The sequence below is a fragment of the Somniosus microcephalus genome, chromosome 3, assembly GCF_052327205.1.
Source record: "Somniosus microcephalus isolate GS21.2 chromosome 3, FLI_Smic_1.0, whole genome shotgun sequence".
Lineage (NCBI taxonomy): Eukaryota > Metazoa > Chordata > Chondrichthyes > Squaliformes > Somniosidae > Somniosus > Somniosus microcephalus.
The window spans coordinates 65,748,564-65,768,806 of NC_140989.1; the positions used below are offsets into that span (position 1 = coordinate 65,748,564).

General features: G+C 47.8%; 1 protein-coding gene across 7 annotated transcripts in view; it reads left to right on the forward strand.

The window, feature by feature from the left end:
• LOC147121110 (synaptotagmin-14-like) overlaps positions 1-20,243 on the forward strand; it is a 262,320-nt gene that overhangs the window by 133,834 nt on the left and 108,243 nt on the right. For 6 of the 7 annotated variants that reach the window (XM_085980841.1, XM_085980846.1, XM_085980854.1 and 3 more), the window contains one exon: positions 1,817-2,038. The exons of the other annotated variant lie outside the window; for it this stretch is intronic. In XM_085980841.1, the coding sequence (XP_085836967.1) occupies positions 1,817-2,038 (222 nt within the window). The remainder of the gene's footprint in view (positions 1-1,816; positions 2,039-20,243) is intronic. 7 annotated transcript variants of the gene reach the window in all.

Genomic DNA, 20,243 nt, shown 5'->3' on the forward strand with positions numbered 1-20,243 from the left:
ATAATGTAGCACTTCCTGTGTACTACATTGAAGTGGCTGCCTAGATGACATACTCAAATCCTAGAGGGACTTGAACCAACAACCTTCTGCTTTAAAGGCATTGAGCCAAGATGACACTTAATTATTTCAATTGCTATGTTCACCATAGTAAAAAATGTTAATTACAGGCTGTCCTTATCATTATTCGAAAAATAGTTAAACTAGGGCTCTGTCTACTTGGTCAGGATCACTGTGGCACTATTTAGAGACAAACAAGGAGTTCTTTTGGTGTCATTGCGGTTCGGTTGTATTGATCATTTAATGGCAATTTTCTGTTACTGAAGGAGAAATGTCTTAGTTGTAATGTTGTTAATCTGCACCATCTAACATGTAAATGATTAGTAATGTTATTAATGGGCTGCTAATTGTCCTTAATTAGTTAACTGTACAGGATCGTGAGGATGACTGAATGAATTTTTATCCGTTGTGAATAGAAAATCGTGAACAATGCACCTGCAATTTTCTGATAGTCACTAGCAGCGGACAAGGTTCCCTGCCATTAGCCCAATGACTGCAGTGCTGAGCTGTGCTGTTCAGCACTCACCAGCACTTGAAACAATTAAGCAGTTTTCCACTCATAATGACAATTTTGGGTCAAGAACAATGAATGCAATAACATAAAAGCACTCGCATTTTGTTTTAGCAGTAGATTCCTGAGCTGCGCATTTGGGAGGAGAGTATGGGAAGCTATTTAATGAAATAAAACAGGAAATGCTGGAAACACTCAGCAGGTCAGGCAGCATCTGTGGAGAGAGAAACAGAGTTAGCTTTTCACCAGAACCGTTCACAAGGATGAGAATTTTAAATTTGAGTCATTGGGGGACCAGGAGCCAATGTAGATCAGTGACTAAGGGGTGAGCAGGATTAGGATATAGGCAGAAATGTTTTGAATGAGTTGAAGTTTATGGAACGTGGATGATGGGAGGTCGGCCAGGAGAGCATTGGAGTAGTCAAGTCTGGAGGTGACAAATGCACGGATGAAAGTTTCGGCTGCAGATGGGCTGAGGCAGGGATGAAGACGGGCAATATTATGAATGCAGAAGTAGGCGGTCTTTGTAATGGAGAGAATATGAGATCGGAACCTCCACTTGGGAACAAATAGGGCACTGAGGTTGGTAACAGTCCGCTTCAACCTGAGACAGTGGCCAGAGAAGAGGATGGAATCAATGGCGAGGGTACGGAGTTTGTGGCGGGGACTGGCTGAAGACGATGGCTTCAGTCTTCCCAATCTTTAACCGGTGAAAATTGGAATTTATCCATTACAGGATGTCGGAAAAGCTGACTGCCAACATAGAAACATTGGAGCTGTCCAGAGAGGTGGTTGAAAGGTAGAGCAGAGTATGGAACCTCATGCCATGTCTTTGGATGATGTCACCGAGGAGCAGCATGTAGATGAGGAAAAGGAGGGATCTGCCGTAACTTCAGCCGTTTTTCCGGGGCTCCTGCAGCTCATCTGCTGAAGTTAAAGTAAATGTTTGCAGGAACCCCCTGGAAATTCACTCCCAATATATCTATTCATAATCTTCATAAGTACTTAATCAAAGCCACATTATTGTTATACACTATTGTTATTAGTGTCTGACGTATTTCTCAAATGAACTAATCAAATCTGTTAAAAAGATATATTAAAAAACAAATGGGATAACACCTTGAGATGTTAAATAACAAGTGGCAAAATAGTACAGATTATCATACTAAGCAGGCGACTTGTTCTTGTTCATCATTCTGGTGTGTCTGGTTGGTGTCTGATGCTTACTGTCATTGTTGTGTTGACCAGATAACAGCTATGGTGATGGAGACCACCATGGTTCCTCATCAGACAGTGAAGATGAGGTGCTTGGCAAATATCACGAGGCTTTGTCCAAAACACAGATCGCCTCTGGTGCAGCATCAGACAGCAGACACCATCACAAAGGTTACATGTGGGAATCCAGACTCAAATATAGTCCTCTGTCAGCTGAATATGATGGCTACAGCAGTGAGGCATCTGCAGATGAAGGTAAGACTAATCACATGATTTCATAGCTACAGCTAAAAATAAAAATGTTACAGATGTTGAAATATTGAGATATTTACCTGCTTTGGGTACAATATATTATTCATGTTCAACCAATTTTAGAAAACTTGTAGTTACCTAAAGCAAATGCTGACTAGGTTTCTTATTGTATATCTCAGTAACATGATGTATCTGTCAATTGTACATTATTTCATTGAAATCACTTTTCCACCTCTGTAAAGAAGAAAAGCAAAATTAGCCTGTGTGCCAGTGCTTGAAATAGGTTCCTGTTATCAGGTACAGTTTCTCATTTTTTATATTGAATTATTTTTTACATTTGACCGTATATATACAATGATGATGATCATGACATTTTTGAAAAAGATTTACACCGTATTTCTATTTTTTTAAACTGCTTACTTCTCAGATATATAGCACTGTTAAACATGTTTTGTGTTTCTTATTTAAAGGATGCTTCGTGGTAAATTATTAATGTGAAATTTATTTAATAAAACTTACCATTAAGTATTCTGTTTGAACTAGAAGTGTGATACAAAGTTACATTGATTTTAATCAGTACTAATTTAAATATGGAGAGCTTATTCATGTCTTTTCTGATTTTAGTGAGGCATCTTACACCTCTCCAGAGGCTTCAGCCCGATAGTAACTTGGTAGCAGGAATCGGGCGGGGAGGTGTCGAGGCAGGCAGCAAATCGACCTGATCTTAGTAGTGTGGGGTCCAGGTTATTTTAACTCCTGGACCTCCTCTGCATGCCGGTCAGTTGCCAGCGGCAGCTGACCAGCGGGCTAGAGCACATTCTCAGGTGGATTGAGACCGCTGCTGAGGACTGAAGGAATGGTTCCAGGTACTTGGGAGAGTTGCGGGAATCGGGTTTCGGGAGGGCTTCGCAATCAGGAGTGTGGAGCCCAGAGCAGGGGTAATCTAAACTTTCCTGATGGGACCCGGAGGATCATCCTTCCTCCTCCTAACCACACAAGGAAAGTAGAAAAATATTAATTAGACTTGCCTCTTCTGACCTCGGCTCCTCTTTCTGCTAGGCTGACCTGGTGAGAAAGCCACAAACGCTTCCCTGCTTAGGCCCGTGTTAAAATAACAGTTGGTCCCCAATTATGGCACCAGAGCCCGATCTTCAGATTTAAAGAAGGACCCCACCTATTTCTGCCGGAAGAGAGTGGGACTTCGGCGTGATGATTTTAACCGCCTGGCTGCCCGGTTTGCATCAGAGAGGCAGAGTTAAAATTCATCGAGTCATAGTATCTTGTAGCACAGAAGGAGGCCATTTGGCCCATCGTGCCTATGCCAGTTCTTTGAAAGAGCTGCCCAATTAGTCCTATTCCTCTGCTCTTTCCCCTTTTTTAAAATCACCATCTTGAATTTCACCATGAGGGATTAAAAGTGAGAAATTAGGGAGAAGTTCCAAAACATCAAATTTTAATAATTTGTTGTTGATATAGTTTTGTTTATATTTCAAGTTCCATGTTCATTGAATATTACTTTTATATAAATAAATTTCAACATTGAGACCCTTCAGTATTTACCATTGAATGATGATAAGCTATCTCTATCAGCATTTATTAAAATATACTGTTTTCAGAGGTATGACTGGAAGAGTAGTATAAAAAATTAAATTCCAGTTCCTGAATAAATTATGTAAATGAAAGATCGCTGAATCTTGCATTCAACAATCTGTGTCTCTGAAGTGTATAACTTTAGTCAATGTTTTCTGTTCTGTAGTAGATGGATTGATTTTATTGACATAGAATATAATAATTTATGTTAGATATATAAATATTTAATAGGTTGAAATTTTGCATTGTCTTTATAATGCAAGCTACATGCTTATGATGGATAAACATGTTTGATTTTAACAAAAATATAGAAAGATTCAACATTTAAAAAAAATATTTTTTAAACTGCAATAAATATATTATGCACATTTGTAACACTTATGAATAAGAAACCCTCCTAAAAATCATCAGAACATAAGGCAGCAAGTAGAGACTCAATTAAGGGAAAGCATATGTGGTTGCAGCTTTTACAAAGACCGTAGTTATAGGCCAGAATTGCACTATGAAGACTTAAGGAAGGAACATATTAAAGGCTGGATCCTTTACAGAAATAGAAAGGTCAGCCATTCAGATACATGAAATAAAATAATCCCCAAATATAGCTTAAAAACTGTAAGGGAAAATATGAACATTAGCCAAAAAGTAAGTGCAGATATAGAAACATTGGCGGAAAACTGTGGAGATTTTGTAGCTCAAGGTATAAGTATTCCAACAGCCCTAATGCGCTTCACAGAGATGCAAGAAAAAATAAGCCAAATAAGGAGAAATTAGGAACAAAAAGTTTTGTCAAAAAGGTGGGTTTTAAGGAGGATTGTGAGGTAGAGGTGGAAAGATTTAGGGAGGGAATTCCAGAGCATGGGATCACAACTTTCTGATTTAGAGACCAGAGAACTACCAGCTGAGCCAAGCTGACAGGACATTGGAAGTAAAGACCTAGGGGGTTAAATTCAGGAGCGCAAACTTTTGGGCAGCGTTATTTCCCCGGACACAAATGGCGAGGTCTGAGGAGCCCTGGATATTAGACCTCTGATCTCATCATAATGAAGATGGCACTGCCGGAGCAGAAGTCAGGCCCTCTGACCCAGCCTCGAGGGTCAGTGCTTCGGATGAGGGGACATGGGTCCTGGAGATGGGCGGAGGGATCGGAGGTTGTGGGGGACTGGATTTTGGGACTGAGAGCAATGGTGATCAGGATGCTGATTGTGGTGATTGCTTATCTTTTTTTTATTTAGCCGATGCTTAGGGTTGGTTTTCCCTGAGGCAACCAGCGCTGGCTGCCTTGGGGCAAACCAAAGTTGCAGCAGGGACCTGAAGCAGGCGTTAGAAATGTTGCATATGCAAATAAGGGGCCTAACACCTGCTTCAGGCGTGGGTAAAGGAAGCCTTGTTTGTCCTTGCCCAATATGGCGGAGGGCCATGCTTCCTGCCTGCTCTTTTGGAGCCTTAGGAGAGAGAACACGTAGCAACTGGAAAACAGGCACTATGCGGCCCAATTTAGTCCCCTTTGAATCGTTCAAGAAACAGTTAGATGGTGTGATCGGAGTACTGTATGATTTCCTTCTGTATGAATAATTCAATACAAGTTGAATAGATTTCCTGATCCATATTTAGCTTGTGATGTGAAAAAAAAACAAGATTTGGGATTTGATAGTATATGAAGATGATATTTTATCCACTAGGTGGCCACATATGTACAAGTTTCTTATAACCATCTATGTTGCAATCAAAATCATCTGAGCCTGGAGCTGATAGTTTTGGGAGGTCATGAAGGAAAAAATAAAATGAGAGGCAAAATAAAGTTTTCAAAGAGCTAGAAATGGTAAATGCAAGCTGCAAGAATGCACTGCATTTCAGCTTGCTGATTATGGTGCATGTCAGTCTGTATGGTCCCTTCAGTAAAAATTATTTATAGGGTTTAAGATATTTGTTTCAAACCCATATTGGAATAGATAGATACCCTCTACATACCTTTACCTGTTATTCATAAATACTAAATAGGATGCAAAATAAAAGCCTTTTTGGTTTACATCTGCAAGGGTTGTGTCCCCTTTTTCCTTCAATGTCTTTCAAAACACATTGGTCCAGTATGAAAATAAACCTTGTGAATAACTATTCTAGATGTTTTCATTGATGATTTGCTGTCAGTCATTTAAGTTTCTTCCAATGTATGGGGGAAGGGAAAATTTTGTAATTTATTCATATTTAAAACACGGGGGGAAAATTCAGTTGGTTGCGCCTCCCGTTAGCGCCTTAAGAGGGCGCTAACGGGGCGCAAACCAACTAGCGCCCGGGCGAGGCACTGCCCGCGGGAGGTTAGTGGTGGCGCTAACTGGTAGTGTGCTGCGCCGCTGGCGATGACGTCATTGGCGTGCGCAGCGCCCCGCTCACGCCCCGGCCACAATCTTCAGGAGTGCCCCCTGATTTACAGCCAGACGCTTTGTCCGACGGGGTCAGGGGGGCGTACCTGCGGCCGGGGAGGCGCAATTTAAAGGCGAGGTGCGGGGCGGCCATTTTTGTTGCTGGCCGCCTGCCAGCACCTGCCTGTGCTCCCGTCCCAGACCTCCTGAAATGCCCCCCCCCCCCCCCCCCCCCCGCGGAGTGCTGGCTGCGCTCCAAGAGCCCGGCACTTCTCTTGAGTGCCGGGCTCTTTTGTCTGCACTCCCAAAGCTGGGCCCCAGGTCGCGCTGCACAAGGCCCCTCCCCTTTAAGAAGGGGAGGAAGACCTGCAATACCGCGGCGCGACGTGCCGCAGCGTGTGGCACTGCGGCACATAATGCCGCAATATTGTCTCGCAGCGCCCCAAGAGGGATGCAGGGCGCTTCCAGTAGTGCCCCGCCTCCCCCTTGGGGCACAAACACTCAAGTTCCAGCACGGGGGTGCTAATTTTTCTGGGGCGCTAAAAGTAGCGCCCTGGCGAAGTTAGCACCCCAATTGGGGCACTACTCAATTTTTAGCCCAGAGGTTAGTGATATTATCACTAGCTTTCAAAGTGATAATTGACTACTGTGAAAATACAAATAAGACCTAACTGAAGACCTGTAATGTACAATATATTTCTGTACAAACTTAAAAGGGCACCATATGACAATAGAATATTAAATTAAGAGTACATTATAGAGGCCTGTTTGTTACAGTGAAATGTTGGGGTTGATTTTCATTGACCCGTGGAGTCGGGATTGGAGGCGCGCGGGGGGTTAAAGTCCCGAATTCGGGGGTCCCGCCCCCAACCCGCCTCCATGTAAGTTTCAAAGGAGGCGGGTACCTGCCCCGCACTGGGACCCGCCTACCCGAGGCGGGAAGGGATTAGCCCCATTAACTGCCTGTTAACAGGTAGTTAACAGGCAATTTTTAGCCTAATCCCTATTTTAAAGCTTGAAGTGTGGGATTCCCGACGGCTGCAAACCACGCCAAGTTAGAGGAGTCGGGCCGTCGGGTTGAAGGACTTGGAGGGGTCGAGATGTCAGCGTTCAGGTGAGTGATGGGTGCATGAGTGCAAAGGTAAGTGTGTTTGGTGTGTTTAAAGTGTGTAAAGAAGTTTAAATTACCTGTACTTGCCTTTTCAGCCTTCATTCCTCCAGGTTTCGGGAGTCCATCTTCTAACCGGCACAGAAAGCAGAATGGCTGCGATCTGTCAAAAGTGACAGCCTGCAGCTTTCTGTGCCAGTGAGATTTCTAATCGAGTCTGTGTAGAAGGACTCAGGTTAGAAGTAAGACTGTCAGTGTTTGACAGCTTCAAACAGCTGTGAAACACTGATATTTCATCTGTCAAAACGCCTTGACAGATGAAATTTCAATCTGTGGCGTCACCTGTTGCCGGGTGGCCCTTAAATGGCCTGCTGAGCCCGTTGGGCAATCAAGGTCAATCAAGTTAAAATCGCGTGGATTGGCCGCATCTCGATGGAGGCGGGACTACAACCCCGAAAGTTGTAGTCCCGCCTCTTTCCCGACTTCTGAATGAAAATCACCCCTGTTATCGCTCATGCTCATGAAAGTACTCCTGAAATACAATGTCATGCTGTAATATCCTATTTGTAAAAAGTTATACCTCATACATTTTCAGTATACTTGGTTTCATCCCAGTTTGATTTTCTAAAAATAATCAGCTTTTGATTATTTGTTACTGTGCAGATAGGTATGTTTTTATTCTGTATTTCTATGCCAGGTAGAAACTCAAATGCCAAATACAGGCCTAGGTTTCCCGCATTGCCCCAGTCAATATTTTTGGTGGATCTGGGGCGGCAGAGATGCAAACCTTCTGGATGTGCCGCTTCTGGGGACAGATCGCATTGGGCCAGAGTATTCCCGCCCATATGTGGGTGGCCACATGTTAATATGATGCAGATGAGAGAAACGTAGCTTCCTCCATGCTTCCTGCATTTGCCCAGTTCAAATGCTGGATGCAGGGCAGCCTGATAGGTCTCACATCCACTTTAAAAGTTGGCAGTGGGAACCTCTGGGTGTTGAAGAGATGAGCACTCTTAGAGTGCGGCCCTGCACAGGCTCCAACGCCAGACTTAAGTTTTCAGCCCCCTAAAAAAAAATTCTTGAACTAGCTGCCACTTTCAGTTGCTGCAACAACCAACCAAGGCCTGCCCCAGCAAGTCTCCACCTACGACTGGTGTGACTCCCTGGCAGAGGCTGTGGAGCCTACATTTGCCCAGTTTGAGTGCAGATTCACAGTGCCTGTTAGGCCTTGCATCCACTGTTCAAAGATTGGCAGTAGGGTCCTCGGGGTATCAAGAGAATAGGGGCCTGTGCAGACGCTTTTGCAGTATTTCATTGTCTGTAAAACGCTTTGGAACATCCTGAGGCCATGAAAGGTGCTATATACATGCTAGTCTTTTTCTTGCTGGGAAATATGGCTGGGATCAAGGGGGCCTTTGGGGTGGGCAGAAGTCCTACCCCACCAAGATGCCTAAGCCACTGTGTCTAGACTCAAAGATAATATACCAAAACAAGATATACTTGTATAAAAAGGTTCCCCAATGTACCACAAGATGGTCTATTAAGTAAAGAAAGAAAGACTTGCATTTATATACAGGAAACTCTTTGGTATCCAGCACCGACGGGACCGGCGTTTTGCCGGTTAATCAAAAATTCCGGATGACGGAGAGGGTTATCTACCGAGGCTATTTTTAACAAAGAAAAATAAAAAAAATCAAGAAATGTGCAGTATACAGTAATTGGGTACTCACCTACAGAATGTTGTGTTAAATGGATGGTGGAAGATGCTTGATTAAGTACAGTACTGCCAGTTGAGGGTAATGCAATGCAATGACTACCAGCAGCGTGGGAGACGTACAGTACCCCAGTAAAATGGCGGATCAGAAGAGACTACCGGCAGCGCGGGAGAGTCAGACTCCTGTTACAGGGGTATTGAGGTGTTCCGACTTCCGACAGCATCAAGAAGCCAAGTAGTGGAGCAGTGGGAGCAGAGGAGGAGGAGCCCGGTATAAAAACCGGCGACCAGCGAGGCCCGAGACCACTCGGAGCAGCGGGAGCAGAGGAGGAGCAGCCCGGCATAAAAACCGGCGACCAGCGAGGCCCGAGAGCACTCGGAGCAGCGGGAGCAGAGGAGGAGGAGCCCGGTATAAAAACCGGCGACCAGCGAGGCCCGAGAGCACTCGGAGCAGCGGGAGCAGAGGAGGAGGAGCCCGGTATAAAAACCGGCGACCCGAGAGCACTCGGAGCAGCGGGAGCAGAGGAGGAGGAGCCCGGTATAAAAACCGGCGACCAGCGAGGCCCGAGAGCACTCGGAGCAGCGGGGAGAGAGGTAAAAAAAAATCAGTGTGTGACGTCATCAGGGAGCAGGTAAGTGATTGGTTGGTGAGTATTTCTCTTTTTTAAACTTAAACTCTGTAGTTTATACTTACTAGGGTCTTTTCTGGTGTAGCAGGTACTGTTGCTAGACTATACAAGCGCCTTAGAGATATCTTTAATTGGTGATAGTAAATTAATGTAAATTAATTAAAGGGTAAGTCATGCCAGGAGAGCCCAGCCCCGTGATGTGCTCCTCCTGCTCCATGTGGGAATTCAGGGACACTGCCCCTGGTGACTACGTGTGCAGGAAATGCATCCATCTGCAGCTACTAGCAGACCGCATTGAGGAGCTGGAGCTGCGGGTGGATGGGTTGTGGAGCATTCACGATGCTGAGAGGGTCGTGGATAGCACGTTTAGTGAGTTGGTCACACCGCAGGGAAGGGCTGCACAGGAAGACAGGAAATGGGTGACCACCAGGCGGAGCAATAGAAGCAGGCAGGTAGTGCAGGAGACCCCGGTGACCATTCCCCTCTCAAACAAGTATACCGCTTTGGATACTGTTGAGGGGGATGACTCACCAGGGGAAGGCAGCAGCAGCCAACTTCCTGGCACTGGGGGTGCTCCTGCTGCCCAGGAAGGGGGGAAAAAGAGTGGGAGAGCAATAGTAGTAGGGGATTCTATAGTAAGGGGAACAGATAGGCGTTTCTGTGGCCGTAGACGTGAATCCAGGATGGTTTGTTGCCTCCCTGGTGCCAGGGTCAAGGATATCACTGAGCGGCTGCAGGGCATTCTGGAGGGGGAGGGTGAACAGCCAGAGGTCGTGGTCCACATTGGTACCAACGACATAGGTAAAAAGAGGGATGAGGTCCTGCAGCAAGAATTTAGGGAGCTAGGTGAAGGATTAAAGAGCAGGACCTCAAAGGTTGTAATCTCTGGATTACTCCCGGTGCCACGTGCTAGTGAGTATAGAAATAGGAAGATAGAACAGATGAATGCGTGGCTAAAGGGATGGTGCAGGAGGGAGGGCTTTAGTTTCCTGGATCACTGGGTCTGCTTCTGGGAAAGGTGGGACTTGTACAAGTCGGACGGTTTACACCTGAACCAGAGGGGAACCAATATCCTTGCGGGGAGGTTTGCTAGCACTGCTGGGGGGGGTTTAAACTAACTTGGCAGGGGGATGGGGTACAGAGTGGAGCTATAGTAGGGGGTGATTTACAGCCAAATACAGAGGAAAAAACAAGTCAGCTGGGAAGGCAGAGCAAATATGTGAAGGCAAAAGGGAATATGGCAGGGCTGGAAGGCATTTATTTTAATGCAAGGAGTCTTGCAAATAAGGTGGATGAACTGAAGTTGTTGTTGAACACATGGGAGTACGATATTGTTGCCATCACGGAGACATGGTTGAGGGAGGGCCAGGACTGGCAGCTCAATATTCCGGGGTATAGAATCTTCAGGCGAGACAGAGGGGGGTGTAAAAGGGGAGGGGGTGTTGCAATATTAATTAAGGAGTCAATTACTGCTGTAAGGAGGGATGATATATTAGCGGGTTCCTCAAATGAGGCCATATGGGTAGAACTTAAAAACAAAAAGGGGGCAAGCACTTTGCTGGGAGTGTACTATAGGCCCCCAAACAGTCAGGGGGAGATAGAGGAACAGATATGTAGGCAAATCTCAGAGAAGTGTGAAAATAATAGGGTAATAATAGTGGGGGATTTCAACTTCCCCAATATAAATTGGGATAGTCAGAGTGTGAAAGGCTTAGAGGGTGCAGAATTCTTAAAGTGCATCCAGGAGAGCTTTTTGAGCCAACATGTAGAAAGTCCTACAAGAGAGGGGGCGGTACTGGACCTAATTCTGGGGAATGTAGCCGGGCAAGTGGTGGAAGTATCAGGAGGAGAGCATTTTGGTGACAGTGACCATAATTCGGAGCAGAGGAGGAGGAGCCCGGTATAAAAACCGGCGACCCGAGAGCACTCGGAGCAGCGGGAGCAGAGGAGGAGGAGCCCGGTATAAAAACCGGCGACCAGCGAGGCCCGAGAGCACTCGGAGCAGCGGGGAGAGAGGTAAAAAAAAATCAGTGTGTGACGTCATCAGGGAGCAGGTAAGTGATTGGTTGGTGAGTATTTCTCTTTTTTAAACTTAAACTCTGTAGTTTATACTTACTAGGGTCTTTTCTGGTGTAGCAGGTACTGTTGCTAGACTATACAAGCGCCTTAGAGATATCTTTAATTGGTGATAGTAAATTAATGTAAATTAATTAAAGGGTAAGTCATGCCAGGAGAGCCCAGCCCCGTGATGTGCTCCTCCTGCTCCATGTGGGAATTCAGGGACACTGCCCCTGGTGACTACGTGTGCAGGAAATGCATCCATCTGCAGCTACTAGCAGACCGCATTGAGGAGCTGGAGCTGCGGGTGGATGGGTTGTGGAGCATTCACGATGCTGAGAGGGTCGTGGATAGCACGTTTAGTGAGTTGGTCACACCGCAGGGAAGGGCTGCACAGGAAGACAGGAAATGGGTGACCACCAGGCGGAGCAATAGAAGCAGGCAGGTAGTGCAGGAGACCCCGGTGACCATTCCCCTCTCAAACAAGTATACCGCTTTGGATACTGTTGAGGGGGATGACTCACCAGGGGAAGGCAGCAGCAGCCAACTTCCTGGCACTGGGGGTGCTCCTGCTGCCCAGGAAGGGGGGAAAAAGAGTGGGAGAGCAATAGTAGTAGGGGATTCTATAGTAAGGGGAACAGATAGGCGTTTCTGTGGCCGTAGACGTGAATCCAGGATGGTTTGTTGCCTCCCTGGTGCCAGGGTCAAGGATATCACTGAGCGGCTGCAGGGCATTCTGGAGGGGGAGGGTGAACAGCCAGAGGTCGTGGTCCACATTGGTACCAACGACATAGGTAAAAAGAGGGATGAGGTCCTGCAGCAAGAATTTAGGGAGCTAGGTGAAGGATTAAAGAGCAGGACCTCAAAGGTTGTAATCTCTGGATTACTCCCGGTGCCACGTGCTAGTGAGTATAGAAATAGGAAGATAGAACAGATGAATGCGTGGCTAAAGGGATGGTGCAGGAGGGAGGGCTTTAGTTTCCTGGATCACTGGGTCTGCTTCTGGGAAAGGTGGGACTTGTACAAGTCGGACGGTTTACACCTGAACCAGAGGGGAACCAATATCCTTGCGGGGAGGTTTGCTAGCACTGCTGGGGGGGGTTTAAACTAACTTGGCAGGGGGATGGGGTACAGAGTGGAGCTATAGTAGGGGGTGATTTACAGCCAAATACAGAGGAAAAAACAAGTCAGCTGGGAAGGCAGAGCAAATATGTGAAGGCAAAAGGGAATATGGCAGGGCTGGAAGGCATTTATTTTAATGCAAGGAGTCTTGCAAATAAGGTGGATGAACTGAAGTTGTTGTTGAACACATGGGAGTACGATATTGTTGCCATCACGGAGACATGGTTGAGGGAGGGCCAGGACTGGCAGCTCAATATTCCGGGGTATAGAATCTTCAGGCGAGACAGAGGGGGGTGTAAAAGGGGAGGGGGTGTTGCAATATTAATTAAGGAGTCAATTACTGCTGTAAGGAGGGATGATATATTAGCGGGTTCCTCAAATGAGGCCATATGGGTAGAACTTAAAAACAAAAAGGGGGCAAGCACTTTGCTGGGAGTGTACTATAGGCCCCCAAACAGTCAGGGGGAGATAGAGGAACAGATATGTAGGCAAATCTCAGAGAAGTGTGAAAATAATAGGGTAATAATAGTGGGGGATTTCAACTTCCCCAATATAAATTGGGATAGTCAGAGTGTGAAAGGCTTAGAGGGTGCAGAATTCTTAAAGTGCATCCAGGAGAGCTTTTTGAGCCAACATGTAGAAAGTCCTACAAGAGAGGGGGCGGTACTGGACCTAATTCTGGGGAATGTAGCCGGGCAAGTGGTGGAAGTATCAGGAGGAGAGCATTTTGGTGACAGTGACCATAATTCGGTGAAATTTAAGGTGGTCATGGAAAAAGACAAAGACGGCCCGGAAATAAGGGTTCTAAATTGGGGGAAGGCCAATTTTAATATGATAAGGCAGGATCTGGCCAAAGTGGACTGGGAGCAGCTACTTATAGGAAAATCCACATCAAAACAGTGGGAGACTTTCAGAAGGGAAATAGAGAGAGTACAGCGCCAACATGTTCCTGTAAAGGTCAAGGGTGGGACCAACAAGCAAAGGGAACCTTGGATGACAAGGGAGATACAAAAATGCATTAGAAATAAAAGGGGGGCTTTTGGCAGTTACAAAAGACTAAAGACGGAAGAAGCCCTAGAGGAGTATAAAAAGTGCAGGGGCATACTTAAGAAAGAAATTAGGAGGGCGAGGAGGGGCCATGAAATAACACTGGCGAGCAAAATAAAGGAAAATCCTAAGATGTTTTATAAGTATACTAGCTGGGGAGCCCCGCGTTGCGAGGGCAATTTTGGGGCGCGAGGGCAATTTTGGGGCGTTTGGTCTCCCTGCCCCTGTGTGTCCCCCCTCTCCCTGTCATGTCCTCTCCCTGTCCTATCCCTCCCTCCCCTCCCTCCCCTCCCCTCCCCTCCCCTCCCTCCCTCCCCTTCCCTCTCTCCCTCCATCCCCTCCCCTCTCTCCCTCCCCCACTCCCCTCTGTCCCTCTCTCCGGCCCCTCCCCCTGCCTAGCGAGCCCCGCGTTGCGAGGGCAATTTTGGGGCGCGAGGGCAATTTTGGGGCATTTGGTCTCCCTGCCCCTGTGTGTCCCCCCTCTCCCTGTCATGTCCTCTCCCTGTCCTATCCCTCCCTCCCCTCTCTCCCTCCCCTCTCTCCCTCCCCTCTCTCCCTCCCTCCCCTCCACCACTCCCCCCCACTCCCCTCCCCCACTCCCCTCTGTCCCTCTCTCCGGCCCCTCCCCCTGCCTAGCGCCTGAGGTCCGGTGCCGTTGCTGAGGTCCCCCGCGTATCGCGCGGCTGATGGACGGCCGCTGCGTGCGGGCGGGCGGCGCATGTGCGGTGAGTGCGGGCGGCGCATGCGCGGTCAGTGCGAGCGGCCCGCGGGAGCCGGCAAGGCCGTTAGCGAGCGGGAAACTTCGGGCGGCGCGCCCGCGCTCCGTCCGCGACACCTGAGAGGGGGAAGTAGAGAGAGACAGAGAGGGAAGAGGAGAAGGAGAGAGAGGGAAGAGGAGAGAGGGAAGAGGAGAAGGAGAGAGAGGGAAGAGGAGAAGGAGAGAGAGAGAGAGAGAGGGAAGAAAGAGAGAGAGAGAGAGAAATTTTTTCAGCTTCAGGCCCCGAGTCCCCCCTGCGCGAGGGTGAGGAGGCGGGTGGGGGGGGGGGTTGCTAAACACAATATAAAACTCAAATAAATTGTTAATTAATTGCCTAACACATAATTGAAATATTTACCTTAGTTCCCTAACACACAGAAAGTGTGGGGGAAAAAATCGTGGAAAATCAAGATGGCGGCCACTCACCTCGGTTCAGAAGGATAAGGCCCGCCCACACACGCACCGATTGGTCGACCGGTCAGGTCACCGAAGCGTAGGATTGGTCAATCGTCGAGTCACTCGACACTCAACTGTAGGAAGACCTCGATGTCACACGGTCGCTAATGAGATGCTAATGAGCGGAACGCTGAACGTTTTTGGGATACCACGGGCGGGATTTTTGTCCGGCCGAAACGTAAATACGCCTATGACCGGTCCGGAATCGCAAGCTTTCTTTTGAGGCGACGCGCGCGTCGGTACGCTCTGTAACTTCCAAACGTATAGAGACCAGGCGGACAGACAGACAGACAGACAGACAGAAGAGCCGCTTTATATATATAGATTAAGGGCAAGAGGATAACCAGGGAAAGGGTAGGGCCCATTAGGGACCAAAGTGGCAATCTGTGTGTAGAGCCAGATGATGTAGGCAGGGTTTTAAATGAATTTTTTGCATCTGTGTTCACTATGGAGAAAGACGATGCAGACATAGAAATCGGGCAAGGGGACTGTGACATACTTGAACATATTAGCATCGAGAGGGAGGAGGTGCTAGCGGTTTTAGCAGGCCAAAAAGTGGATAAATCCCCAGGCCCGGACAAGATGTATCCCAGGCTGCTGTGGGAGGCAAAGGAGGAGATTGCAGGGGCTCTGACACAAATTTTCAGAACCTCTCTGGCCACAGGGGATGTACCAGAGGACTGGAGAACAGCTAACGTAGTACCATTATACAAGAAGGGTAGCAGGGATAAACCAGGGAATTACAGGCCAGTGAGCCTAACATCTGTGGTAGGGAAATTATTGGAAAAAATTCTGAGGGACAAAATTTGTCTCCACTTGGAGTGGCAAGGATTAATTGGGGATAGTCAGCATGGCTTTGTCAAGGGTAAATCATGTCTGACAAATCTGATTGAATTTTTCGAGGGGGTGACTAGGGAGGTGGATGAGGGAAATGCTGTGGATGTGGTTTACATGGACTTCAGTAAAGCTTTTGACAAAGTCCCGCATAGGAGACTGGTCAAGAAGGTAAGAGCCCATGGGATCCAGGGTGCCTTGGCGCGTTGGATCCTAAACTGGCTGAGTGGCAGGAGGCAGAGGGTGATGGTCGAAGGTTGCTTTTGTGACTGGAAGCCTGTGTCCAGTGGGGTACCTCAGGGATCGGTGCTGGGTCCCTTGTTGTTTGTGATCTACATAAATGATTTGGATGAGAATGTAAAAGGGATGATCAGTAAGTTTGCAGATGACACGAAAATTGGTGGGGTGGTAAATTGCAAGGAGGAAAGCCTCAGGCTACAGGACGATATAGACGGGTTGGTCAGTTGGGCGCAAAAGTGGCAAATGGAATTTAACCCTGAAAAGTGCGAGGTGATGCATTTTGGACGGACAAATAAGGCAAGGGAATACACAATGAGTGGTAGGACCCTAGGAAGTACAGAGGGTCAGAGGGACCTTGGTGTACATGTACATAGATCTCTGAAGGCAGCGGAACAGGTAGATAAGGTGGTTAAAAAGGCATATGGGATACTTGCCTTCATTAGCCGAGGCATAGAATATAAGAGCAGGGAGGTTATGATGGAGCTGTACAAAACGCTGGTGAGGCCACAGCTGGAGTACTGTGTGCAGTTCTGGTCGCCTCACTATAGGAAGGATGTGATTGCTTTGGAGAGGGTGCAGAGAAGATTCACCAGGATGTTACCTGGGATGGAGCGCCTCCACTATGAAGAAAGACTAAACAGGCTGGGGTTGTTTTCCTTGGAGCAAAGAAGGCTGAGGGGGGACCTGATTGAGGTGTACAAAATGATGAGGGGCATAGATAGGGTAGACAAAGAGGAACTTTTCCCCTTAGTAGGGGGGTCAATAACAAGGGGGCATAGATTCAGGGTAAGGGGCAGGAGATTTAGAGGGGATTTGAGGAGGAACTTTTTCACCCAGAGGGTGGTTGGAATGTGGAACTCAATGCCTAAAAGGGTGGTAGAGGCAGGAACCCTCACAACATTCAAGAAGCATTTGGATGAGCACTTGAAATGCCATTGCATACAGGGCTATGGACCAAATGCTGGAAAATGGGATTAGACTGGACAGGGATGGATGGGTGGCGCAGACACGATGGGCCGAAGGGCCTCTTTCTGTGCTGTAAAACTCTATGACTCTAGTGGCAGTTTGGAGGACTACCCCCACTGACTAACTCGGCCACCGCGGGAGACTCGGACTCGGAAACATTGCTGGTTATTGAGGGGTTGTTTTCAGAGTGAGAATTTTGCCGGTTAATAAGAGAATTCTGGATATTTAGGTGCCATTCAGACGAGAGTTTCCTGTAGCACCTTACACGACCTCAGGACGTCCCAAAGCGCTTTACAGCCAATGAAGTACTTTTGCAGTGTAGTCACTGTTGTAATGTAGGAAACGCGGTAGCACAGCAAGCTCCCACAAACAGCAACGTGATAATGACCAGATAATCTGTTTTTTATTATGTTGATTGAGGGATAAATATTGGCCAGGGCACCAGGAATAACTCCCCTGCTGCTCTTCGAAATTGTGCCATGGGATCTTTTACGTCTACCTGAGAGAGCAAACAGGGCCTCAGTTTTTAACGTCTCATCCAAAAGCCGGCACCTCCGACAATGCAGAACTCCCTCAGTACTGCACTGGAGTGTCAGCCTAGTTTGTTGTGCTCAAGTCTCTGGAGTGTGGCTTGAAAAGTAAATCAAATACATGCAACAAAATATTACTTCTTATGATTCATACCAAACAAAAAATCTTATCGAAATATATTAGTTTGTGTGTTCTACCAGACAAGCCTATTGTTTTAATTTCAGCGTAAAGATTAACATACCTTCATTTTAACTTGCTGCATTTTGATGAAAAGTTCAAAAAGAATTATGCAGTGGTGCAAAAAGTACAGTATCATTGAGTAGTAGGACATGGGTTTTTGCCCATAACTTTTACACATGGTAAACTGCCCATCACAGTCATGTTGTCAGGGGAAGGGGATTTTCCACACCAGAGGAGAGGAAGCTGGATTTCAAGTCGGTTCCTAGCAGTGGACCTGTCAGCTGTGGAACAGTTTTTGCCTAGGTGACACCTAGAGAGGAGAAAAATAATTTTACAAAAACATTCCACTCCTTCATGAGTGACTCAGTTCCTCTCCCCAGCCACTCTTCAGACTGAACCAGAATGTTCTCCGGCTTTCTATTCAATCCTGAGTTGAGCTCAAACCCTATAGCCTATCTGCCATTAAAATCAGTTACTTCCACCGCTATAACTATTGCATCTTGACCGAACAGTAATGAATAGAGGAGACGGAATGTACCTTTTACTATTTACTGAGTAAATGGGTGGACATTACAGCACATTGTCTGCATGGCAGAACCCGAAACTGAAAGTGAAAAACAAAGTAAAACTGAGCCCCCCAGCACCCCCTTCAGGTAACACCCGGGAACTGGGACAAACTTAATTGAAGCAAAACTCAAAACACAACACTCCTTTCCCCCAGATAAAACCCCTTAGTCCTCCAGGCGTCTGGGACGGAATCTAACCCGACTTGAGCGCCGCTGGACAGGCATAGCCGGGGTGCCACTGCTAGCCGCAGGAAAACCTTCCTCCATGGCTGATGACTCCATGACATCTTCTGTCGATGTGGCTTCCGTCGTTGTTGCAGGAAGCAGGCCGTCACTGCCTGGCAGAGGTGGCGGAGACAGCGGCCTAGCCTGTGACGTCTCTGTTACTCTCACCGGAGTACGACCCCGTAGCTGGTCTACGTGGCGTCTGTGTAGCTGGCCATCAGGTGTACGAACGCTGTACAACAGGGGACCCGTGGCCTGCTCCACCACGGCAGGCATCCATTTGTCTCCTCCTGCATAGCAACGGGCAAACACAGTCTCTGACGGCTCGAACTGCCTGGCGGTGCCCTGGTGCTTCTTAGCCAGCTCTTCTTGCTTTGTGTGCATCTCATCCCTGTAGCCCGGGTGTAGCCGGTCCAGTGCAGTCGCCAGCCGGCGACCCATCAGCATCTCGGCAGGACTCTTCCCCATTGCTGAGTTTGGTGTGGTATGCTGTGATAACAGGAACCTGGCCAATCTGGTTTGCCAGTCCCCCACCGATATCCTCACACCATCCTCTCTGCCTGCCCGTTAGAGGAGGGGTGATAGGGCGCTGTGGTCATGTGGTGGATCCAATTTCTGCCTGCAAAAGCCTTGAACTCCGCTGACGTGAAGGCTGCTCCATTGTCCGAAACCAGCACGTCGGGGACCCCATGTGTGGCAAACAGCAAACGCAACGTGTTGATCACTGCACTGGATGTCATGAAGCTCATGATAGCCACCTCCAGCCATTTCGAATGAGAATCCACCACTATCAAAAAGACCTTCCCCTGAAATGGCCCTGCAAAGTCAATGTGGAGTCTTGACCATTTACGAGTGGTCCACTCCCAGGGGTGAAGGGGAGCCTTGGATGGGCTATGGTGAGTCAGCTGACATGTCTCACGGCTCTTTACCACCTCCTCCACGTCTCGGTCCAACCCCGGCCACCAAACGTAGCTTCTCGCCAACGCCTTCATGTGCACAATCCCAGGGTGTGAGTCATGCAGCATTTTCAGCACCACCTCTCTTGCGGCGGCAGTAACCACCACACGGCTTCCCCAGAGCACGCAGTTCTTGTGTGCAGACATTTCATGGCGCCTCTGAACGAAGGGCTTGAAATGCTCCTCCTGGACCTCGGAGGGCCAGCCATGCAGCAGCCAGCGTAGCACCTGTGATGAGACTGGATCTTTCTGTGTGAGGCTGCCAATCCGCTGGGCATGGAGTGGGGCCTCCGGAACCTTCTCCAGTAGCAGCACCTCCAGGGGTGGTGGCGTCTCAGCCATCGGCCGGTTCAAAGGCAAGCAACTCAGAGCATCAGCATTAGCCAGCATCTTCCCAGGCCTGTAGCAAAGTTCATAACTGTAGGCCCCCAACATCAGACTCCACCGAAGCACACGCGGTGATATGATCTGGGGCATGGGCTTGGAGTGATGCAGGAGCCCCAAGAGTGGCTTATGGTCTGTGTAGATGACGAACTGTCTCCCTAACAGGTACTGGCTGAACTTCTTTACCCCAAATATGATGGCTAGGGCCTCCTTGTCAATCTGGGCGTAATTACGTTCTGTTGTTGAGAGTGTTCTTGAGGCAAAACTGATAGGTGCTTCCCGGCCATCTGGCTCTATGTGACCCAACAGAGCTCCCAGCCCGTATGGTGAGGCATCACACACAAACACCAATGGCTTGTTTTCATCATAGTGTGCCAGAACCTTATCTGCTTGTAGCAGTTCCTTTGCCTGTCTGTAGGCTGTTTCATGAGCTGAGGTCCAGTTCCACACTGTTGCTTGGTCTAACAGCCTGTGCAGTGGCTCTAAGA